The following is a 20,032-nucleotide window of genomic DNA, read 5'->3' on the forward strand; positions in this document are numbered from 1 at the left end:
TGGTAGGGAACTCTGGTGGCTTATTGGTAAGGAATTATGCTGCAACCCAAAGGTATGTGATTCAAATTCGACAGTTGCTCTACAGGAGAAAGATGGGCAGTCTCCTCCCGTGTGATTTACTGACTCCGAAAACCTGCCAGAGGATCAGCTATGGGTCTGTTCAGATTCCATGATACAAAACAACAACGACAACATGCTTGTGGTTATAATTCTGTTTGGGAATGGGTTGCTTTTGTTATGTTAATGAGGCAGATTAGTGTACAGTGCATTTTTAGTTAATCTGCTTTCTGATATAAAAGAGATTAAACAAAAAAAAAAAAGAGAGAGAGAGATTAAACAAGCAAGCAAAGCAGCAGAGTGGAGGAAGAGGAATGCAAGCTGAACAAAGAGCACCCAGAGGCAGAAGCTCAGAAGAGACAAAGACATTTTTCCAGAGTTCGTGGAGACAGAAAGTCTTCTTCTAGAACTAGAAAATTCTTGGCTAAAATTTTACTTTTTTGCCAAAATGTTTAGCTTCTAGGCTAAAACTGAGGATACTGTGGTGGCTTAGTACGTAAGCAGTTGTGCTGCCAACCCAAACAAAGGCAAGCGTTTAAACCCTCCAGCTGCCCTGTAGGAAGCTCCAACAGCTCAGCAGTAAGGCATGGCACTGCCAACACAACACAGTGTGGTTCACAACCACCGACTGCTCCGTGGGAGAAAGCTGGACAACCTTCAACTGTGTGATTTATGGCCTCAGAATACTCACTGGAGGGTCTGTCAGTTGGTTCTGACTCTATGGGACACAACAACAAGCTGCTTTGTGGGAGAAATATGGGCAATCTCCTCCCATGCAATTTACAGCTTCTCTCACTGGAATGTCAGCTATGAGTTGAGTCTGAGTCAACAGCAATGAGAAAGAGAGGCTAAAACTTGGACTTGCCGCTTTCTAAACTGTGAGAACATTAAATTCTGTTTGTTGAAGACACCCACTTGTGGTATTTCTGTCATAGCAAAGCTAGAGAATAAAGGCAGCATGTCAAGATCGGCTGTATCCTAAACAATGTCAAAATGGCATTGTAGAACTCTTTTCATTTCCCAAGAGCAAGGAAAAAAGATGGATATCATCAGCCCAAGGCAGACATTTAAGTGGTAGAGGTAAAAAATACGTCCACTCTCCAAACTTTTTCCTGATTCTGATATGAGCCATCCTTTCCATGCCAACCCTTTTCTGCTTGGTTTGAGTTTACATTGCAATGGTCACATAGAATTCACAGCCCATTCTCATAACTATGGGGTGTGCTAAGGTCAGGAACAACTCAAGATTCTTCAATCTGGAAAGCTTCTCTCAGTTGTACCTGCAGGCAGGTCTCATCCTCAGCTGTTGGCTCTTGGCTCTCACTCCAGCCTGTGTCCTGTTCACACAAGTGTTACAAAGTTCATAAACCCTTTCAGTAAGTGCACATAGGCATCCACTCTGCCTGCGCACCAGAGCCTGAAGACATTCAGTCTCTGGCCGCGTGCGTCCTCAAGCACTCTAGTTGCCTCCCTCTGTAGGTAAGAAAACCCACTGCTTATCTCACACTGGTCTCCTGATTCAGTGGCTGCATTTCTCTGCCACCCATTCTTGCTGTCTCAAGTGTTACATCACTCTCTTTGCTGAGCCTTGGAGGCTCTCAACACAGGAACCTCAGATCCAAAAGAATCACTCTGAAAAGAGAAAAAAGAATTACACTGCTTTAAGCTCTTTTTGCGTAGGTGGTAACAAGGGCTACTCTCTACACTTCTGGGGTTGTCTCCCTTTAAACCTGGTGGAAAACAAAGAAACCAACCTCCTATCAGAGCTCCATATACCTGAGTTGCAAGTGAGCTCTGGTGGGCTAGTGGTAAGAAGTTGTGCTGCCAACCCAAAGACACACTGTTCAACTATACCAGCTGCCCCTTCGAAGAAAAATGAGCAATCTCCTCCCATTCTACCACCTTGATAGAACATAACAACATCAGCAAACCTCTACAAGGGAAATTTCAGAATGTGGGAAGTAAAATATCAAATTAAATTCAATAATTAACTGAATACTGTATCAGGATATGAGGGAGGCGTAAATACTAGCTGGAATTCCCCCTGAGACAGGTCACAGTGGTCAAGCACCAAGGCAGACTTAAGGCATCTTCACAATTCTTGGATTATATTTACTAACACCTCCCCCTCTTGAAATAAGCATAAGGTTGACAATAGAGAAAAACTCAGCTTTACTTCCAAAAGGGTTTTTTTTTTGTGATTTACTTCATGGTGATTCTCAATAAAGCTACAGAAAGATGTGGTTTGAAGGCTTCAGTTTTTTCAGCTGTTTGCCCTCTGCCTTCATGCTCTGTTTTCTCCTTCCTTTTTGGTATCCCTTTTCTTTCTTTACTCTTGTCCTCAGCTGACAACACCGGAACACTTAATTGTGTTTATACAAAACCTTTACATAGGCCAAGAAGTGGTTATCCAAACAGAACAAGAGAAAACTATATAATTTATAATCAGGAAAGGTGTGTGTCAGAGTTGAATCTCTTCTACAAAACTATTCAATATGTATGTTTTTGTTGTTGTTTTTAAGTGCCATCGAGTCGTAGGCAACTCATAGTGACCCTATGAATGAAAGACCTGGACACTGGTCAAACTTTTGTCCTTTCTCCAGGTTCATAGGATTTCCAGAGGCAAGCTATTTCAGAAGTGGATGCCACTCCTGCTTTCAAGCTTGTTTTAAAGTTTTGGTGGACCAAACACTGTCCACCATGGGTAACCATTATCACATTTGGCACATCATTGTCACAGAGTTCAGCTTCACAGCAACCATGAGTTACCTCTCTGTACAGCAAGTGTACAGACCAGGGCTCTACAGCCTAGAAGAATGTTTCACCAAAAACAATTAAAAACATTCAGCATGTATGCTGAACAAATAATTTGAAAAGCTGGACTCTGTGTAGAAGTATATGGCATCAAGATTGGAGAAAGACTCATCAATAACCTGCTTTATGCAGATGACAGTCTTGTTCTCAGAAACTGAAGAAGACTTGAAGCACTTAATGAAGAAGACCAAAGACTACAGACTTAGATCTCAACATCAAGAAAACAAAAATTCTCACTGTTGGACCAATAAGCAACATCATGATAGATGGAGAAAAGATTGATGTGTCAATTATTTCATTTTACTTGGATCTACAATTAACACTCGTGCTGTAGCAGCAGTCAAAAAATCAAAAGATTTTTTGTCACAAGGGAACTCTGGTGGCCTAGTGCTAAGAAGCTGCACTGCAATCCCAGAGATATGCGGTTGGAATCCACCAGATGCTCTGCTGGAGAAGGAGGGGCAATCTCCTCCTGTACCAGTCAGATCTAATTTGACGGTACACACACACACACACACACACACACACACAAAATAATAAAATTTAAAAAAATAAAAAGAAGTCACAATAGGAAAATATACCGTCAAGGACTTCTCTAAAATACTGTAGAGCAAGGATGTCAGCTTGAAGACTAAGGTGCACCTGATCCAAGTTTTGGTATTTTCAGTTGCTTACTATGCATCTGAAAGTTGGATAATAAATAAGGATGACAGAAAAATAATTGATGCCTTTTAGTTGTATGAGATCTTGAAGAATAGTACTAAATGTTCCACAGACCATCCAAAGAGCAAACACATCTATCTTGGGAGCAGTGCAACCAGGTGCTCCTCAGAGGCAAGGATGGTGAGACTTTTTGTCTCATATACTTGGGACATGTTGTCAGGAAGGGTTGTTGTTGTTGTTATGTGCCATTGAGTCGCTTGCAACTCATAGTGACCCTATGTACAACAGCCCTAAACTCTGCTCTGTCCTGTACCGATCGCACTGCCCCTGACACACCCATCCCGATTACCCCAGTCACTGAATCAATCCACCTCATAGAGGGCCTTCCCCTCCTGCGCTGTCCCTCCACCCTCCCAAGCATGATGTCCCTCTCGAAGGACCCGTCTCTCCTTACAACATGACCAAAGTATGTCAGATGAAGCCTCAGAATTCTTGCCTCCAAGAAGCAGCCTGGTTTAACCCTCTTTAGGATGAATCTGTTTGTTTTCTTAGCAGTCCATGGTATATTCAGTACTCTTCTCCAGCACCACAGCTCAAAGGCAACAATTCTCCTTCTATCCTCCCCAGTCATTGTCCAACTCTCTGATGCATAACAAGTGAGTGCAAAGACTGTGGCCTGTATCAGATGCACCTTAGTCTCCAGAGAGACACCATTGCTCTTCAGTACTTTGGAGAGGTCCCTAACAGCAGACTTTCCCATGGCAATGCACCTTTTAATTTCCTGGCTACTGGTGCCAAGAGTGTTGACTGTTGGAAAAAGAGATCATGCTAAGAAAAGTGAAGGATCAGAGAAAGAATGAGAGACACTCAATGAGAAAGATTGATACAGTGACTGTAACAATAAACTGAAGGGTAGACAGAGATGGTGAGGATGAGACTGGAAAGGGCAAGGTTCAGATGTGTAGTTCATAGAGTTGTAGTGGATTTGCTGATACATAATATTAACAACCCTGTTCAATGCACCTTATTTGTATGATACAATCCCCTCAGTAAGCCACAATCACCTTATTTGCATAGTCACATACAAGCAAAAGCTTCCTGAAGATTATCCAAAAAACGGCCAGGAAAACAGAGAACTGCGAGACATACAAGCTGGATTTAGAAGATGTTGTCTTTGCTGGTGTCAGATGGATCTTGGCTGAAAGTAGAGACTGAAGGATGTCTATGTGTGTTTTGATCGACTATACAAAGACTACAACAAATTATTGTGAACACTGAGAATAATGAGAATTCCACAACACTTGATTATGTTCATGTGACATCTATTCCTAGACCAAGAAATTGTTGTCTGAAGATAGCAAGGAACCACTGCATTGCTCAAAATCAAGAAAGGAGTGTATCAGGAATGTATTCTTTCACCATACCTTTTCAATCGAAATGTTGAACTGATTATTTGAGAACTTGACTTTACAAACAATAGTGCGGCATCAGAATTGGAGGAAGACTCACCAACAACCTCCATTAATTATGTAGATGGCACAAGCCTGCTCTCTCATGAAAGTCAGTAGACTTGAAATCCTTCCTACAGAAGATCAAAGACTACAGCCTTCAATATGGATTGCATTTCAATATCAAGAAACAAAAATTCTCATGATTGGTCCAAAAAGCAGCATCTTGATAGATGGAGAAAAAAAAGATTGAGGTTGTTAACTACATTATTTTATTTGGATCCACAGGCAACACCTTTGGCACCTGCAGACAGAAAATAAAAATATGGATTGTATATGGAAAATCTGCTGTCAAGGACCTCTTCAAAGTACTATGAAGCAATGATGTCAGTTGAAAGACTAAAGTGTGCCTGATTCAGGCCATGATCTTTTCAATCACTTGCTATGCATCTGAAACCTGGACAATGATGACCAAGGATGACAGAAGAATTGATGTCTTTGAGTTGTAGTGTTGAAGAAGAATATTGACTATCCCCTGGACTGCCAACAGAACAAGCAGGTTGGTCTGTTCCGGAGAAAGTGAAACCAGGGTACGCCTGGGAGGCAAAGAGGATGAAATTTTGTCTCACATACTTCAAATATGTTATCAGGAGAGGCCAGTTATTGGAGAATGACACCATACTTCAAAAGGTAGAGGGTTAGTACAGAGAAGATTAGCATGGCCCCTGCGCAAGGATGACACGCAAATTCGTGAAGCGTTCCATATTTTCGACCCTGAAATGAACCAGTCTGTAACGAAGGCTAACTCCTAACTCCTTTCACCTACAAATTTCGTCTTTGGATACAAAGCTAAGTGGATAGTCCTTACTGAGGGACTGTTTCAAAAGAGGCAGGGACAAGAAGAGGGGGGGAAAAAAAAAGAGAAGAAAACCCTCAATGATATGAATTGACACATTAACTGTAGCAATGGGTCAAGTGTGTCTGAGATGGTGGGATTGGCTCAGGATAGAAAAAGGTTCAGAGCTGTTTTTCATAGGATTGCTGAGTTGTATGTTAGAAGGTCCATTGTAGCCCTCTGCGAGTCTTCTTCAAGACTTGCTTTCCCACCACCTCTTATCTTTACTTCCTCCCCCAATCCGCAGATACAGGAACTCTAATTTTTTCTTGAGAACCCTGATATTAGCATCTCTCAATCACCGTCCCTCAACCCGTCCACCCCACTTCCAGTAAACACCTGGACTTATTATGACTATAGCTGCCCTGCAGTCCTTGAAGATATGGGCTCTTTCGTTTCCTCCCTATCTGACCAACCCATCCCTAATCCAGACTATACTCTGTTGACAGCACTTCTTGTTTGATCTCTGAAAGTTACCATTAAGCAGTCTATGCTGTAGTTCCATAAACAGAATGTGGAAAGCAGCAACTTACTTCCTATTTCCTTAGCCAGTATTCGAGCAAAACCTCGTTCGTCATCCTTTCTGAGCCCTTTTGAGCTGATGTATGGCTGACCATTTCTGCTCAACCATAACCTACCCAGTGAAGCCCCTCTTTTACAATCATACTGTTGCAGACCAAGGGTAAAGTACTTTTATAATTATTAATAATGAGACAGACTACCAGGAATGATATAGAACAGAAAGTGTGAAAAACAGGGAGCCAACAGTTCCCATGACTGAAGGACCCAAGCCATGCTTCTCTGAGTATTTATTTAGAATCATAAGGAAGGTGTTGTTGTTGTTGTTGTTGTTGTTATGTGCCGTCGAGTCGTTTCCGACTCATAGCGACCCTATGCACAACAGCCCTAAACCCTGCTCTATCCTGCGCCAACCGCACTGCCTCTGACACACCCATCCCGATTACCCCAGTCACCGAATCAATCCATCTCATAGAGGGTCTTCCCCTCCTGCGCTGTCCCTCCACCCTCCCAAGCATGAGGTCCCTCTCCAAGGACCCGTCCCTCCTGGCAACATGTCCAAAGTATGTCAGACGAAGCCCCAGAATCCTTGCCTCCAAGGAGCAGCTTGGTTTAATCCTTTCCAAGATGAATCTGTTTGTTTTCCTGGCAGTCCATGGCACATTCAGTACCCTTCTCCAGCACCATAAGGAAGGTAAACAAAGTAAAATCATAAGGAAGTACAAAACAAAAACAAAGGAAAATGGTGAAGTCTTTTCTCTTTATGCTAATCTCAGGAGGGAGGGATTCAGTTGATACAAACTAAGAACAATGTTGACTCTTAGGGAACACCTTAGTACCACAAGGTGACCTTCAGCTGTTATTAAGCCTCCCTCATTTCCTGATACAGCATTTGGTCTACTATTTTAAATTTGATATTCGGCTTCCCTCACATACCTTCCTTATTTTTCCCTCCTTAGACAATTACTTTGGGAACATGCAGACCACTGCATGCCCAGATCTTCACCTGAAAACCTAGATCAGACAGCTGTAGTTGCCCCAGGAGACACTGTCCTCATCAAACGGTGTGCACTCAAACCTCTTCAACCACACGCAGACCTTACACAGTCATCCTAACTACCCCCACAGTGGTTAAAGTCATAAGTAACCCCCATTAACATCACCTTTCCCAGGCCAAACATGCTCCTCTCACTGAGCAGACCTACTACACCTCTCAAATGGTAGGCCCCACTACTCTTCACCTCGCTCAGATCCCAAGCCCTTCATGTAGTTACTAATCGCTCCCTGCCTTTTTCAATTCTTCACAGGATAAAAGAAATGACAAACTTAAGAGTGAGGCAGCTGCTGTGACATCCATATTCTCCCCTGACTATTATTGATCCTGGGCCAACCCAATCCAGCTTCTGAGCCCCAGATCTTTGCTCCTGCTGAGCAGGAAATAGTTAGAATAAATATATGTTGCCCTTTTTCTCACTAAGGAGGCTGGGATGTCAGGCCCAGACCAAGGTCAAGGGGAATAATGAAGAAATGAATGACCTGCCCCCTGACTAAACCACAGTGGAATGTCCCTCTGGTCTGTCTCTCTCCAGACCAAGAAATCTTACCCAGGTGCCCCCTTATGGTCCATTGTAAGTAATTCACTGCAAAGCTTCTCTGGTGGCTAAGTGTCCTCTAAGCATATTTACCTACTAAGCCCATTCTAGTCATAACAATGATTACCAGATTCAGATATTGCTTGAGTTTTTGTCTATCTTCCCACCACTTGGGACTTCTTAAAGACAGGGAGACATTTTGTTATTTCCCCAGAATACACTATAACATCTAGTCCAACATTCAATCTGTATGAGATTTATTTTTCTTTTTCCTTCTTTATAACATAGTAAAAAATAAAGCAACCAATGAACCTCCATGCACCTGTCACCTAGATTTCACAACTGCCAACCTGTCACCTAGATTTCACAACTGCCAACATTTTATCCTCATAGTTTTATCTCTCCTTCCTGATATCCCTTCCTCTCACACTCACCACTACTATTCCTTCACACACACCCCTAAAGTATTTCAGGAAAAATCTCCATCACTATTATTGTACTTATAAACACTTCAGAACACTCTCTCTAATAGATAAGAAAGGTTTTTTGGGTTCCTCCCCCCCGAAAATAGATAAGAAAGTTTTTAAGATACAACACAGAAAATTAGTGCTAATTCATTAAAATTATCTGTGCAGTGCAGTAAATTACTTAATATGGCCCTGCCAGTTATAAACTTTGCGACTTCTACCAAATGACTAGGTGAGACTATGAAAATAAAGCACCGTGGCCCACCAAAGAGACTTAGGTAGCTTGACAATCATGTAACTAAGCTGCACAGCACCCTTGTGGAAGTTGGATTACCTAAGTAAGTGTGTGTGACACTAATGAGGGTATTGGTCAGTTTTGCCATCCTGCTCCACTTAAAATAAGTCATCCTAGGTGCTGTTTCCATAACTTTTCAATATATATGCAGAACAGATCATCTAGGAGGCTGGGCTGTATGAGGAGGAATGTGGCATCAGGATTGGAGGTAGACTCATCAACAACCTGTGTTATGCAAGATTACACAACTCTGCTTGCTAAAACTGAGGAGGACCTGAAACACTTGTGACAGAAGGTCAAGGACTGCAGCTTTCAATATGGATTGAAGCTCAGTATCAAGAAAACAAAGATTCTCACCACTGGCCCAATTGGCAGCATCATGATAGATGGTGAAGAGATTGAGATTGTTAACAGCTTCCGTTTACTTGGCTCCACAATCAATACTCTTGGTACCAGCAGCCAGGAAATCAAGAGACTAATTACATTAAGAAAGTCGGCTATCAGGGACCTCTCATTGTACTGAAGAGCAATGATATCAGTCTGGAAACTAAGGTGTGCCTTATCCAGGCCATAGTCTTCATAATTGCTTCTTATATGTCAGAGAGCTGGACAATGACTAAGGATGGATAGAAGGAAAATTGATGCCTTTGAGCAGTGATTCTGGAGAAGAGTATTGAATATACCATGGACTGCTTGGAGAACAAACAGGTTCAACCTAGAGAGGGAGGGTGAAACCAGGCTGCTCTTTGGAGGCAAGGATTCTGAGGCTTTGTCTGACATACTTTAGGCATGTTGCAAGGAGGGACCAGTCCTTGGAGAGGACATCATGCTTGGAAGTTTGGAGGGACAGCGCAAAAGAGGAAGACCTTGGATGAGATGGATTGATTCAGTGATGGGGTAATTAGGGTAGATGTGTCAGAGACAGTAAAGTTGGCACAGGATAAAGCAAGTTTCAAGGCTATTGTACACAGGTTCACTATGGGTTGCAAATGATATACAACAACAGATGCAGAAAATGGGGACTTTACAACCACCAAGAGAAAAGCAGAATGTGTCCTTTGGACTCAGGATTCCTGCACTGAGAATGTCCTTGGACCAGAAGATAGAGTGAGAGTTGGCTGTAAAAAGTGGTAGCAAAGACATAGCAGCAGGAGACCACATAGGGAAGACTGGCAGACAACAGATAGGAGACAGCATGGTGCGTTTCCCAGCCCACAGAGTGAGCAAATGGAGCACCTTTGGACAAGGGGTTTGCTGGCAGAGTAAGGTGACTCTGGGCAGTTGGTAAGGTTAGATTTTCATTCCACAGAGCTAGAGCTGGGGCCCACTGGATTACTGGTGGAGTGAAATGCCTCTGGGCACTTATTACTCTTATTGCCACATAGTGGGAACATACTCATAGCTGACTTTGCACTGGGTTTCTGAAGCTGTAAATCTTTTGGGAGGAGATTGTCCATCTTTCTCCCACTGAGCCACTGATGGTTTTGAACTGTGAGAAAAACACAGCTTTGGTTTTAACTAGCAGCCTAGTTCCCTATAGACTATTCCACTAGAGCTCCCTAGGCACTTATTAGAAGAGCTAAAAAAACTTTGCCAAGCAGGGCAGAGGCTAGACTGAGGCGATACTCAGGGCCTCTGCCTTACTTGGGCAAGTGTTACAAAGCTCTATATAGCTCTATCAATAAGTGTCAGAGACGGCATGCCTGAGAAGGGACTGTCTTGACTGAAGAACTGTATCCTTGGGTGTTCCTGAACCTTAATTACATTTCATTGTTTACTTTATAAGTCCTCTGAGTATGGTTTGTGAGTTCTCTGTGACCACTACAATGAATTATCAAACCCAGGTGTCAGGATTGGTAAGAAAGAGTAGGGGGTGGAGGGATGTCTGACACCTCACAGGAAGCAGCTTTGGGCTGTTGATGCCAATCCTGAGTCTCCTTCTCCCTCATGAAGTTACAGAAGTCATTGTATAATACTTAATTATGTACAAATGTGTCTCCAAAATGTGTTTGTTAATTGTTTATTTCAATTCCAAGTCCTAATGTATGACCTGACATTCATACCTTTGGCTGGTATGTGTCTTAAACAGTTTTATAAATAAACAATTTCTTCTTCCCTCTTTTCCCCCACCACGCCAGTTAATTGTTACTGAAGCTGAGTCATTTGCTTGTAGAATTGTCCACTTTGCAGATTGGCTGATTGCATCTTCAGGTTTTTGTTGAGCTGGTTCTTCTGCCCCATGTTTCCGGCTAACCGCTTGTTAAATCTGAGGCATCATTAGAATCAGGATTGTTCTGAGTACACATGTCTAGTGTCGCACATCAGGAAGCACATGGACCTGGCCGCTCCACTTTAAATTCCTGTAAAACTTGATGGTGATTGTAGATATGGGTGTGTTTAACTAAATAAAAGAAAGAAGAGAGTTCATCTAGTAATTCCAGAGAGGTGGTGAAAGCTGGAAGTTTGGATAGGAATTTTGTTTCACAGAGAAGAAAAGTCAGACATAGGAAACAGCATGTGGAAAGCCATGGCAAGTCAAGTTTAGGAGATAGAAGGAGGTTTTGGTGGAGTAGAGAAAGGGGAGATCAGGCCAGATGTGGTAAGTCTTTGGATATCCAGAAAAATCAGCAAAGTCTTTGATCAGAGGAGCCTAACTAGACCAGGTTTCAGGGCAGGCAACTTTGACCGCAGTGGAAAGTTCCTGTGCAGGTAGGAACCTATCAAAGATGGAGACCTCAGGCAGGAAGAAACTGTAATGGATGAACAGAGGCTGGTCCCAGTCCAGTGGAAATGAGAAGGATAAGACTTAACAGATGTTTGCAGTCTACAGGTTTTGTTGACTGATGTTGGATGTGAGAGGCAGGGATCGCCTGGTTCCAGGGAGGAACAAAGAGCAGGCAAGCAGAGGAGGCACGAACTGGGAGAAGGCTGCGTGGCTGTAATAGTGATTGGAAGGGGAGGGGGTTGCTGAGTGCAGTGTGATCCCCGCCTTGGTGAAAGGCTGGTCAATGGACATGCGGGTCTGTATCTGAGAGAAGCTACAGCTGATCTGTTGAATAACATCAAGAACACACACGGCTCATCATCATTCATTCATTATTCCTTTACAGAGTACCTATTGAGCCAAAACCCGTCTGCTTTTGTGGAATTAGCATTCTGCGTAAGGAGTGGGAAACACATTTAACAAGTAAAACCTATGAAAGTGGAACAGGAAGGAGTGCAAAGGGCAGTTTTAATTAGAATGTTCAGAGGCCTCACTGATTAGGCCACATCAGAGGAAAAAACTTCTTAGGCAGATGGCTATCTAGGGAGGTGCGCTCTCTATAAACTGTTGTTAAGCACCAGCGAGTAGAGGCCCCACGGACAATCGATCTGAACTCTGTCCTAGTCTGTACCGCCCTCAACATCCCAACATGCCACAGTCCATTGCCACAGACAATCCATCCCACTGAGGGTCTTCCTCTTCTTTGCTGCCCCTCCGCCTTTCCAAGCATGATGTCCTTTTCCAAGGAATAGCCTCTCTTCTTGTTTAATTGAGATTTTAATGAAAGCTCATAGAGAACTTGGATTTCTTATCAACATGTCCCATAGACTGCCAAAAGAACTAACGGATATGTAATGAAGTTGCAGCCAGAGTACTCCTTGGAGGGAAAGATGGTGAAGCTTCATCTCACATACTTTGGGTGTGTTGCTAGAAGAGGCTATTGCTTGGAGAGAGACATTGTGCTCGGAAAGGCAGAGGATGGTGAAGGAGAGGATACAGTAATTACAGCTACAAGCTCAAGTGTGTCAGAGATTGTGAGTTTGGCACAGGATAAGACAGGGTTCAGATCTGCTCATAGGGTCACTGTGAGTCATACTCGACTTGATGGTACCTAACAATAACAAGTTCAAAAATACGTGAGATGAGGTTTCATTAACTTTGCATTCAAAGAACATTTTGGTTGCACTTTCTCCAAAACATATCTGTGTGTTCTTTTGGCAGTCGTTGAATATTCAGTACCCTTATCCAACACCACAACTCAAATGCAGCTATTCTTCTGTAATCCTTCTTCATTGTTCCGCTCTCAGCTGCACAGCAGGTGAAGAAAAACCTGTGGCCTGAATTCAGCACACCTTAGTCTTTAGGCTGACATCATTGCTCTTTAAAACTTTGGAGAGATCCCTGATAGCAGATTTCCCAGTGGTATATGTCTCCTGATCTCCTGACTGCTGGTACCAAGGATGTTGACTATGGATCAAAGCAAGATTAAATTGTTGAGAATTTTAATCCTTTCCCCCTCCTCTATCATATGTTACCTATTGGTCTAGACGTGAGGATTTTTGTTTTCTTGATATTGAGATGCAATCCATATTGAATGTTGCAATCCTTGATCCCCTGCAGGAAGTGCTTCAGGACCACCTCACTTTGAGCAAACAAGGTTGTGTCATTTGCATAAAGCAGGCTGTTGATGAGCCTTCCTCCCATCCTAATGCCACGCTCGTCTTCACAATGTCCAGCTTCTTGGGTGATTTGTTTTGATTTAATAGATTTGGAGAGGATATAACTCTGGGAGGGAGTGTAAAGTGCCAAGGCCCTCCCTGAGGCAGGAGGTTGTCTGCCTTGTTTGAGAAACAGCAATCGAGAAGCAGGAAGAGGAGAAGCTCTGAGAGGTGCTGAGGCCTCGAAGCTCCCCAGAGGACTTTGGCTTTTACCCTGAGTGACGGGGACATTGGTGAGTGTGGAGCAGAGAGGTATGTCTGTGTCCTGCACGTTTTCTCTCTCTATCTCACTTTCAAAAACCCCACAGCTCTACCCATGTCTAGCCCAAGAGAGAGCTGTGCTCATGCTGCCCTGGGTTGGTGTCCGAGCAGCCACCGAGTGGGCCCAACCCTGTAGACCCAGGGTCACTCAGGGACCTCAGAGTTAGTGCCAGAACTTTTTTTTTAAGATTTTTAAGAAATCAAAATATTTTTATTCAGGTCATTTTAAACTAAATAAATCTTCCATGGCTAATGATTGATATGCAAGTAATGCTGCTGGCTTTCACATTCCTTGTTTCCTTTACTTCATTCAGAATAAAGGTGATCAGTTGTTCTTGAACAGGTCAATACAGCTTTGTAAGAGAGAAACATTGTTCTTGGCATGCTTTATTTCTAGTTCAGACATTTCTATTAGATTCTTCCGAAATGCAGCCACTCGTTTCCGTTTGAGACTGATCAATTCTTCTTTTGCAGATTCAGAAAGCTGTTCAAATTTCTGGCCGCATTCCTGCTGGTGTGCCTCTGCCAACCTGACATCTTTGCTTTTTAACCGGGCCTTATCCAAAGCTTTGCTTGAGTTCTCATAGTCTATGAGGGCTTTGGCACGTCTATATAAGAGATCCTTTGCAGCCTCTATGTTGAGCATGTAGTATCGGAGAAGTTCAGTCAGCTTTAAATCTTCATCTGATGAGACTCGGTTTTCTATTTTTCTAAGTTTCTCAAACAGCTCAGCAACCTTCAAAAGGTACTTTTTGATGACTGTGGGCTCTTCTAAAGCCAGGCTATGTAGGGAGGCTGAAGTATGAATATAGTCATCTGCAACATCTTAACTCCAGAAAAAAGGACTTCATCAGCACTTTTCACCACATTCTTGAAAAAACCACCAAACACTTCCTTGGTATTTTTCCGCCTAACACTTAGGCTTCTAGTTCTTGTTTCATTTTGGCGAATTCTTCTTTGGTCATTGATCCTTCACCCTCTCCCAATTTCTGCATCTTCTCTCGAGGACCATCAAAGTCAGGTTTTGTAGAAGCAGGTGGGATAATAAGTCCAGCATAATCTGTTGTTTCAATAAGAGTGTCATGTAGCCACACAAAGACTTCATGTTGCCTGGTAACAGAAAACTCTGGGTTTTGAAATGTAGATAGAGTGGTCTTTGTGTGTACTGTAAACTTGACCTTATCTCTCTCACTGAGTGCATCAGGTATGTCAATCTGAAGTGAAGGATCGACATTCAGGTCCACAGACACAGATCTTAGCTTTAAAATAAAGTCACTGTTTTGAGAGAGGTTTCTAGATGTAAGCTGTGGGAAAAATCTCTTCAGATGCTTGGGGGTCCATTCATAGTACTGTTGGAATGGTCTAATTGTTGTTAGGTGCTTCACAGTGATCCTATTAACAATGGATGTGAATCTTGCCCTATGCTGTGTCATTCTGATATGCTAAAGCCCACTGTTATGACCAGTGGGTCGACTCATCTTGTTGAGGGTCTTGCTTTAAGTGATCCTCCACTCAGTTTCATATTTTCCGGAGGCATGTTTATGAAGTGGATGCCACTCCTGCTTCCAGAAAGGCTTCAGGCCTTTTGTTAATAGGGTTGTTATGAGTCCTGCTCAACTCAAGTGCCAGAACTTTTTGAGGTTGGGGAGCTCCTGAGATTGAAGCTTCTTCCTCTATAGAACAGACTAATAGTTACTCCTTGTGTTGAGGTCCTAGATGTCAGTGATAAACTGAAGTTACAGATTCAGAACATGAATGCGGCGAAAGTAACATTCTCCATACCACAGGAGACTGCTGCTCTCATTCCTGACTCACCCCAAGGACGGTCCACACACAACCAACCCTACCACTGTCCTTCCTTGGGGACCAGATGGCTGCTTCTTCTTGTTGTGTACCATCTAGTTGGAACTGATTGGTTGCTGACCCTCCAGTGGGTTTTCAGAGGTGGCAAATCGCATGAGAAAAGACTGCATGTATTTCTCCTGCAAAGCAGCTAGTAGCTTTGAACTGTGTGTCTTTGGGTTGGCAGCACGATTGCTTACCACTAAGTCACCAGAGCTCCCTAGGGGGCTTGTCAGCAGAATGCATTTGTTCGTAGGAGTAAAAACATTCCTCTGTCCATGAAGAGATCAGAGTGTGTGGCCATGGCAGGGCAGGCACTGGCCCTCAAGGCTCACCAGGCCTCTAAGGGTCCCTTGCTCCTGACACTCCCTCTATCTCTACTCTCCAGTTCCCTGTCTCACTCTTCACCACATGTCAGCTTCATTTTCTCAGGTCACCTTTCTCCCTGAGGCTGGTACCATGACCACTAGCCACTTCAGGTTCCAGCTTCTCGAATAATTTGCTCATCATATAAATTAAATTGATCGGGGCTATAGTCTTCGCAATTGCGTGCGTCAGAGAGTTGGACAGTGAATAGAGATGATAGAAGGAGAATTGATGCCTTTGAGCTGTGGTGCTGGAAAAGAGTGTTAAATATACCATGGACTGCCAGGAGAAAAAAACAGGTGTGTCCTGGAGAGGGTGAAGCCAGAATGCTCCGTGGAGTCAAGGATTCTGAAGCTTCATCTAACATACTTTGGGCATGTTGCAAGGAGGGACTGGTCCTTAGAGAGGGACATCATGTTTGGGAGAGTGGAGGGATGGCGCAGGAGAGGAAGACCCTCGATGAGATGGATTGATTCTGTAACTGGAGTGGTGGGAATGAGTGCATTTGAGATGGCGAGGTTGGCACAGGATAGAACAGCGTTTAGAGCTCATAGGGTCGCTAGGAGTCGCAAGCGACTCGATGGCACATACCAACAACAACAATGTAGAAAAGGTAAAATCCTGACACACACCTTTCCTAATATTAAACTATGCAGTGTTCCTTTGCTGATAGGCAATATCATAATGGATAGAGAAAAGACTGAGACTGTCAACAACTTCATCTTACTTGGATTCACAATCGATGCACTTGGTACCAGCAGTCAGTCAGGAGATCAGGAAATTTATTGCACTGGGAAAGTCTGTGGTCAGGAATTTCTCCGAATTATTGAGGAGTAATGATATCAGGCTGAAGACTAAGGTTCACCTGATTTAGGCCATGGTCTTTTTAATTACTTGCTATGTATGCATCTGAGAACTAGACAATGACTAAGGATGACAGAAGAAGAATTTATGCCTTTGAACTCTGGTGTTGGAGAAGGGTGTTGACGATTCCATGAGTAAGAATGAACAGATATGTCTTGGAGAAGGTCCAGCCAGAGTGTTCCTTGGAGGCAAAGATGGTATAAAGTTTCATCTTTGTGCATGTTGCTAGGAGATGTTATTCTTTGGAGAGGGACATCATGCTTGGAAAGGTGGGGGGCAGTGAAAGAGAGGAAGATCCTTGATCAGGTGGGTTGATGTGGTGACTGCAGCAATAGGCTTGAGTGTGTCAGAGATTGTGAGAATGGCACAGGAGAGGATGGTGTTTGGATCTTTTGTTCATTGGGTCACTATGAATGGCTCTTGACTCAAAGGCACTTAACAACAATAGGAAGAGTTTTGATTAACTACTTCCAAAAATTAGCAAATGAAAATATAATGGATCACAACAGAACTTTGTCTAACTCATTTGCTCTTATTGCTGTTGTGTTCCATTGAGTTAGAAAGACTCATACCTGACCCTCCAGGGAGTTTTCAGAGGCTGTAAATCACACAGGGGGAGATTGGATGTCCTCCCACAGGGCAGCTGGTGGATTCAGCCTGTGTGCTCTAGGAGGGATCTATCCTGGAAAAACACATCATGTTGGGTAAAGTCAAGGTCCAATGAGGGTGAAAGAGACTCTTGCTGAAATGGGTTGGCCCAAAAGAGGCAACAATGGGCTGGAGCATGCGAGTGATTGTGGCGATGGTGCAGGACTGAGTGGCATCTCATCCATGCTAAGTAAGAGCAGCGACCTATGGCAGAGCATATGCCTCCCAGCTTCCCTAGGAGAAAGGGCCTCGCCTTAGTTTCAATTCTAATAACATCCTCAGCTTCACCCACAGGTATAGGAGGCTCTGCATTCAAACAGGAGACAGAATGAGTCTAGGAGAGAAGATGGTAGCTATCCCTGGACACAGGACCCAAGTGAAAGGAATGCTTTTGCAAAAGAGACTAGAAGACAGCAAAATGTGAGCTCCCTCCTCAGAAGACTCCAGGAAAAAGACAAACTTGAGCCCCACCTAGCCTCTGCCTCCATCTCCTCCTGTGCGGACAGGCAACTCCTATTTAGCCCATTTCCTCACGTAAGCAAATTCCAGGCAGTTCAGGGAAAGGCGTGCACAAACAGAACTCTTCATATGGAATTTCTATTGTTGGGAAGTCAGAGAGACCGGAGCTGACCCTCCAGCGGCTTTTTAGAAGCAGTAAATCGCTCGGGCAGGTGATTGTCCACCTTTCTCCCACGGAGCAGAGCTGGTGGGTTCAAATTTACAAAAATAAGCGCATTTTGCACAAGTAATTTGGGAGTTTGAAAATACCATCACAGATAACGGGCTGGTGGTGTGATGGTTAAGCTCTCGACGACTAATCTAAAGGTGGGAGGTCAGGATCCACTCGTGGCTCTGGAGAGAAAGAAGAGGCAATTTGCCTCCATGAATTTTTCCGATATTGGGAATCCCGCGGAGCTTTTCTCCTCGGTCTTACAGGCTCTTTACAAGTCAGGAAGGACTGCATGCACGGCAGAGGGGGTTTGGTTTTGGTGACTTTTTTTGCGTCGTGTTGTTCAGACTGTCTGATTCCTTAGGCTAAGCAAGTGCACAAAAGCAACAGTTTTGTACTGTCCCTTCGTGCGTCGCGCACGTCGCTTCCCGGGACTTTATCTCACTGCGCCCTCCCCTTGGAGTTATCGCTGTTCGCAGAAGAGGAAATCAACGCTCCGAGTGGCTCCCGCCCCAGGCTGAGCGGAGGGAGCGCAGGGGGCGCCAGGCACTGGCTCAGAGCGGGTCTCCCCGGCCCCGGCCCCGCGGGCAGCTCACTGGGCAGGCTGCCAGGCCGCCCTTCTCATCCCGCCCCTACCACCCGCCGCCCCAACCTGAGTGAGTGGGTCTAAATTCTAAGTTGTCCAGAACCCTGCCTAACAGAGGCAGGACATGTGTGTGGACATGTGTGCGTGAGCGTGCATGTGTGTGCTTGAGTGTGTGAATACATCTAAGTGTGTGTGTGTGTGTGTGTGTGTGTGTGTGTGTGCGCACCCCTATGTGCTAGGGTAGATTGGGCTCCTCCCCCACGTTACCTCCTCTGTGAAGCCTGCCTGTACCCAAACTACTTTTTGTTTGTTTGTTTGTTTTTGCCTTGGTATTTTTCTTTTCATACAACCTTTTTTTTTTACTTTTTTAAAAAATAATTTTAATGAAAGTTTACAGAAACGTAGGGTTTCCAGTTATTCATTGTTGCACTTTTCTCCCTGCCCACCCACTCCCCCTAATTCACTCTTCTCCTTGAAAAGAAAAGTCCTCTCCACTGTGCAGCCTTCACTCTGGACTTCTGTAATGACAAGAATACCCATGCATATGTCCCTTTTAAATAGTTCTCTCCCTCAACTGTTTCAATACAATATACATCATTCCTCCCCTCCTTTTCTGTCTTCCCTCAACCCTGATGTCAGTCTAGTTTTACAGCAGTGGCCCTATGCAATATTTGTCCTTTTGTGACTGAGATATTTCACTCAGCATAACATCCTCCAGGGTCATCCATTTTGCATAATATTTCATGAGCTCCTTGTTTTTCAACACTGCATAGTATTCCATTGTGTGAATATACCAGAGCTTCTTTATCCATTCTTTTGTTGATGGGCACTTGGGTTATTTCCAACTCTTTGCTATTGCAAACAAAGCTGCAGTAAAAATGGGTGTGCATATATCTGCTTGGGTGGACAACTCTTTTTTTTAATTGTGATTTTAACAAAAGTTTACAGAAAAAAAATGGATTTTCATTCATTCATTGTTGCACATTTTCCTACCCACCTCCCAGTTAACTTTTTAAAAAAATATTCATTGTTGCATAACAAACTACTTTCCTGATGCCCCACTACCCTCTATTCAGCTCCAGCACCATGGAGATAGGCTTACTAAATATGCCCAGTATGGGACCAGAATGTGATGGGGCTTCACCGATGCATGTGGGATTTACAGCAGCCTCCCTGTGGTTATTTGCATAGCAACCTAGGGTGTCAGATTGTGTGTGTTTGGAGCATGGGGAGTGGTTGCATATGAAGCTGGGCACCTGTCCTGCTTGGATCTTTGGGGCTGTTATCCTCTTTTTCCTCACCCCCTGCCTGTTGCTCAGGGCTGCCCGACCCATTGACAGGCCACATGCAGACCATTGGTCACGTGGACCACGGTGTGCTTTATTGACCTGATTTCAGGTCAAAGCTCCTTGTCCCTAAGTTGGACAGGATCTGTGCCAGTGCTGCTTTGGGATACCACTCCCACTTCCTGTTAACCCCTTGGGGCTGAGATCTCCAGCATTCTCCTTCTCCCAATTGTTCCTGGAGTCAGTTTAAAATTGCTAGCTCTGATATTTGCAGCAT

At 43.8% G+C, this 20,032-nt stretch overlaps 1 protein-coding gene across 1 annotated transcript; it reads right to left on the reverse strand.

Moving 5' to 3' along the window:
- Positions 1-13,818: 13,818 nt before the first annotated feature.
- Positions 13,819-19,825, reverse strand: LOC102861104 (sorting nexin-5-like). The gene is made up of 2 exons (XM_006895915.1): positions 19,771-19,825; positions 13,819-14,318 (listed from the first exon to the last, which is right to left on the reverse strand). Exons 1-2 carry the CDS (start codon positions 19,823-19,825, stop codon positions 13,819-13,821), a joined length of 555 nt encoding a protein of 184 aa, XP_006895977.1.
- Positions 19,826-20,032: the final 207 nt, after the last annotated feature.

The sequence above is a fragment of the Elephantulus edwardii genome, unplaced genomic scaffold (genome assembly GCF_000299155.1).
Source record: "Elephantulus edwardii isolate Elephantulus edwardi_28Jun2011 unplaced genomic scaffold, EleEdw1.0 scaffold00176, whole genome shotgun sequence".
Classification (NCBI taxonomy): domain Eukaryota; kingdom Metazoa; phylum Chordata; class Mammalia; order Macroscelidea; family Macroscelididae; genus Elephantulus; species Elephantulus edwardii.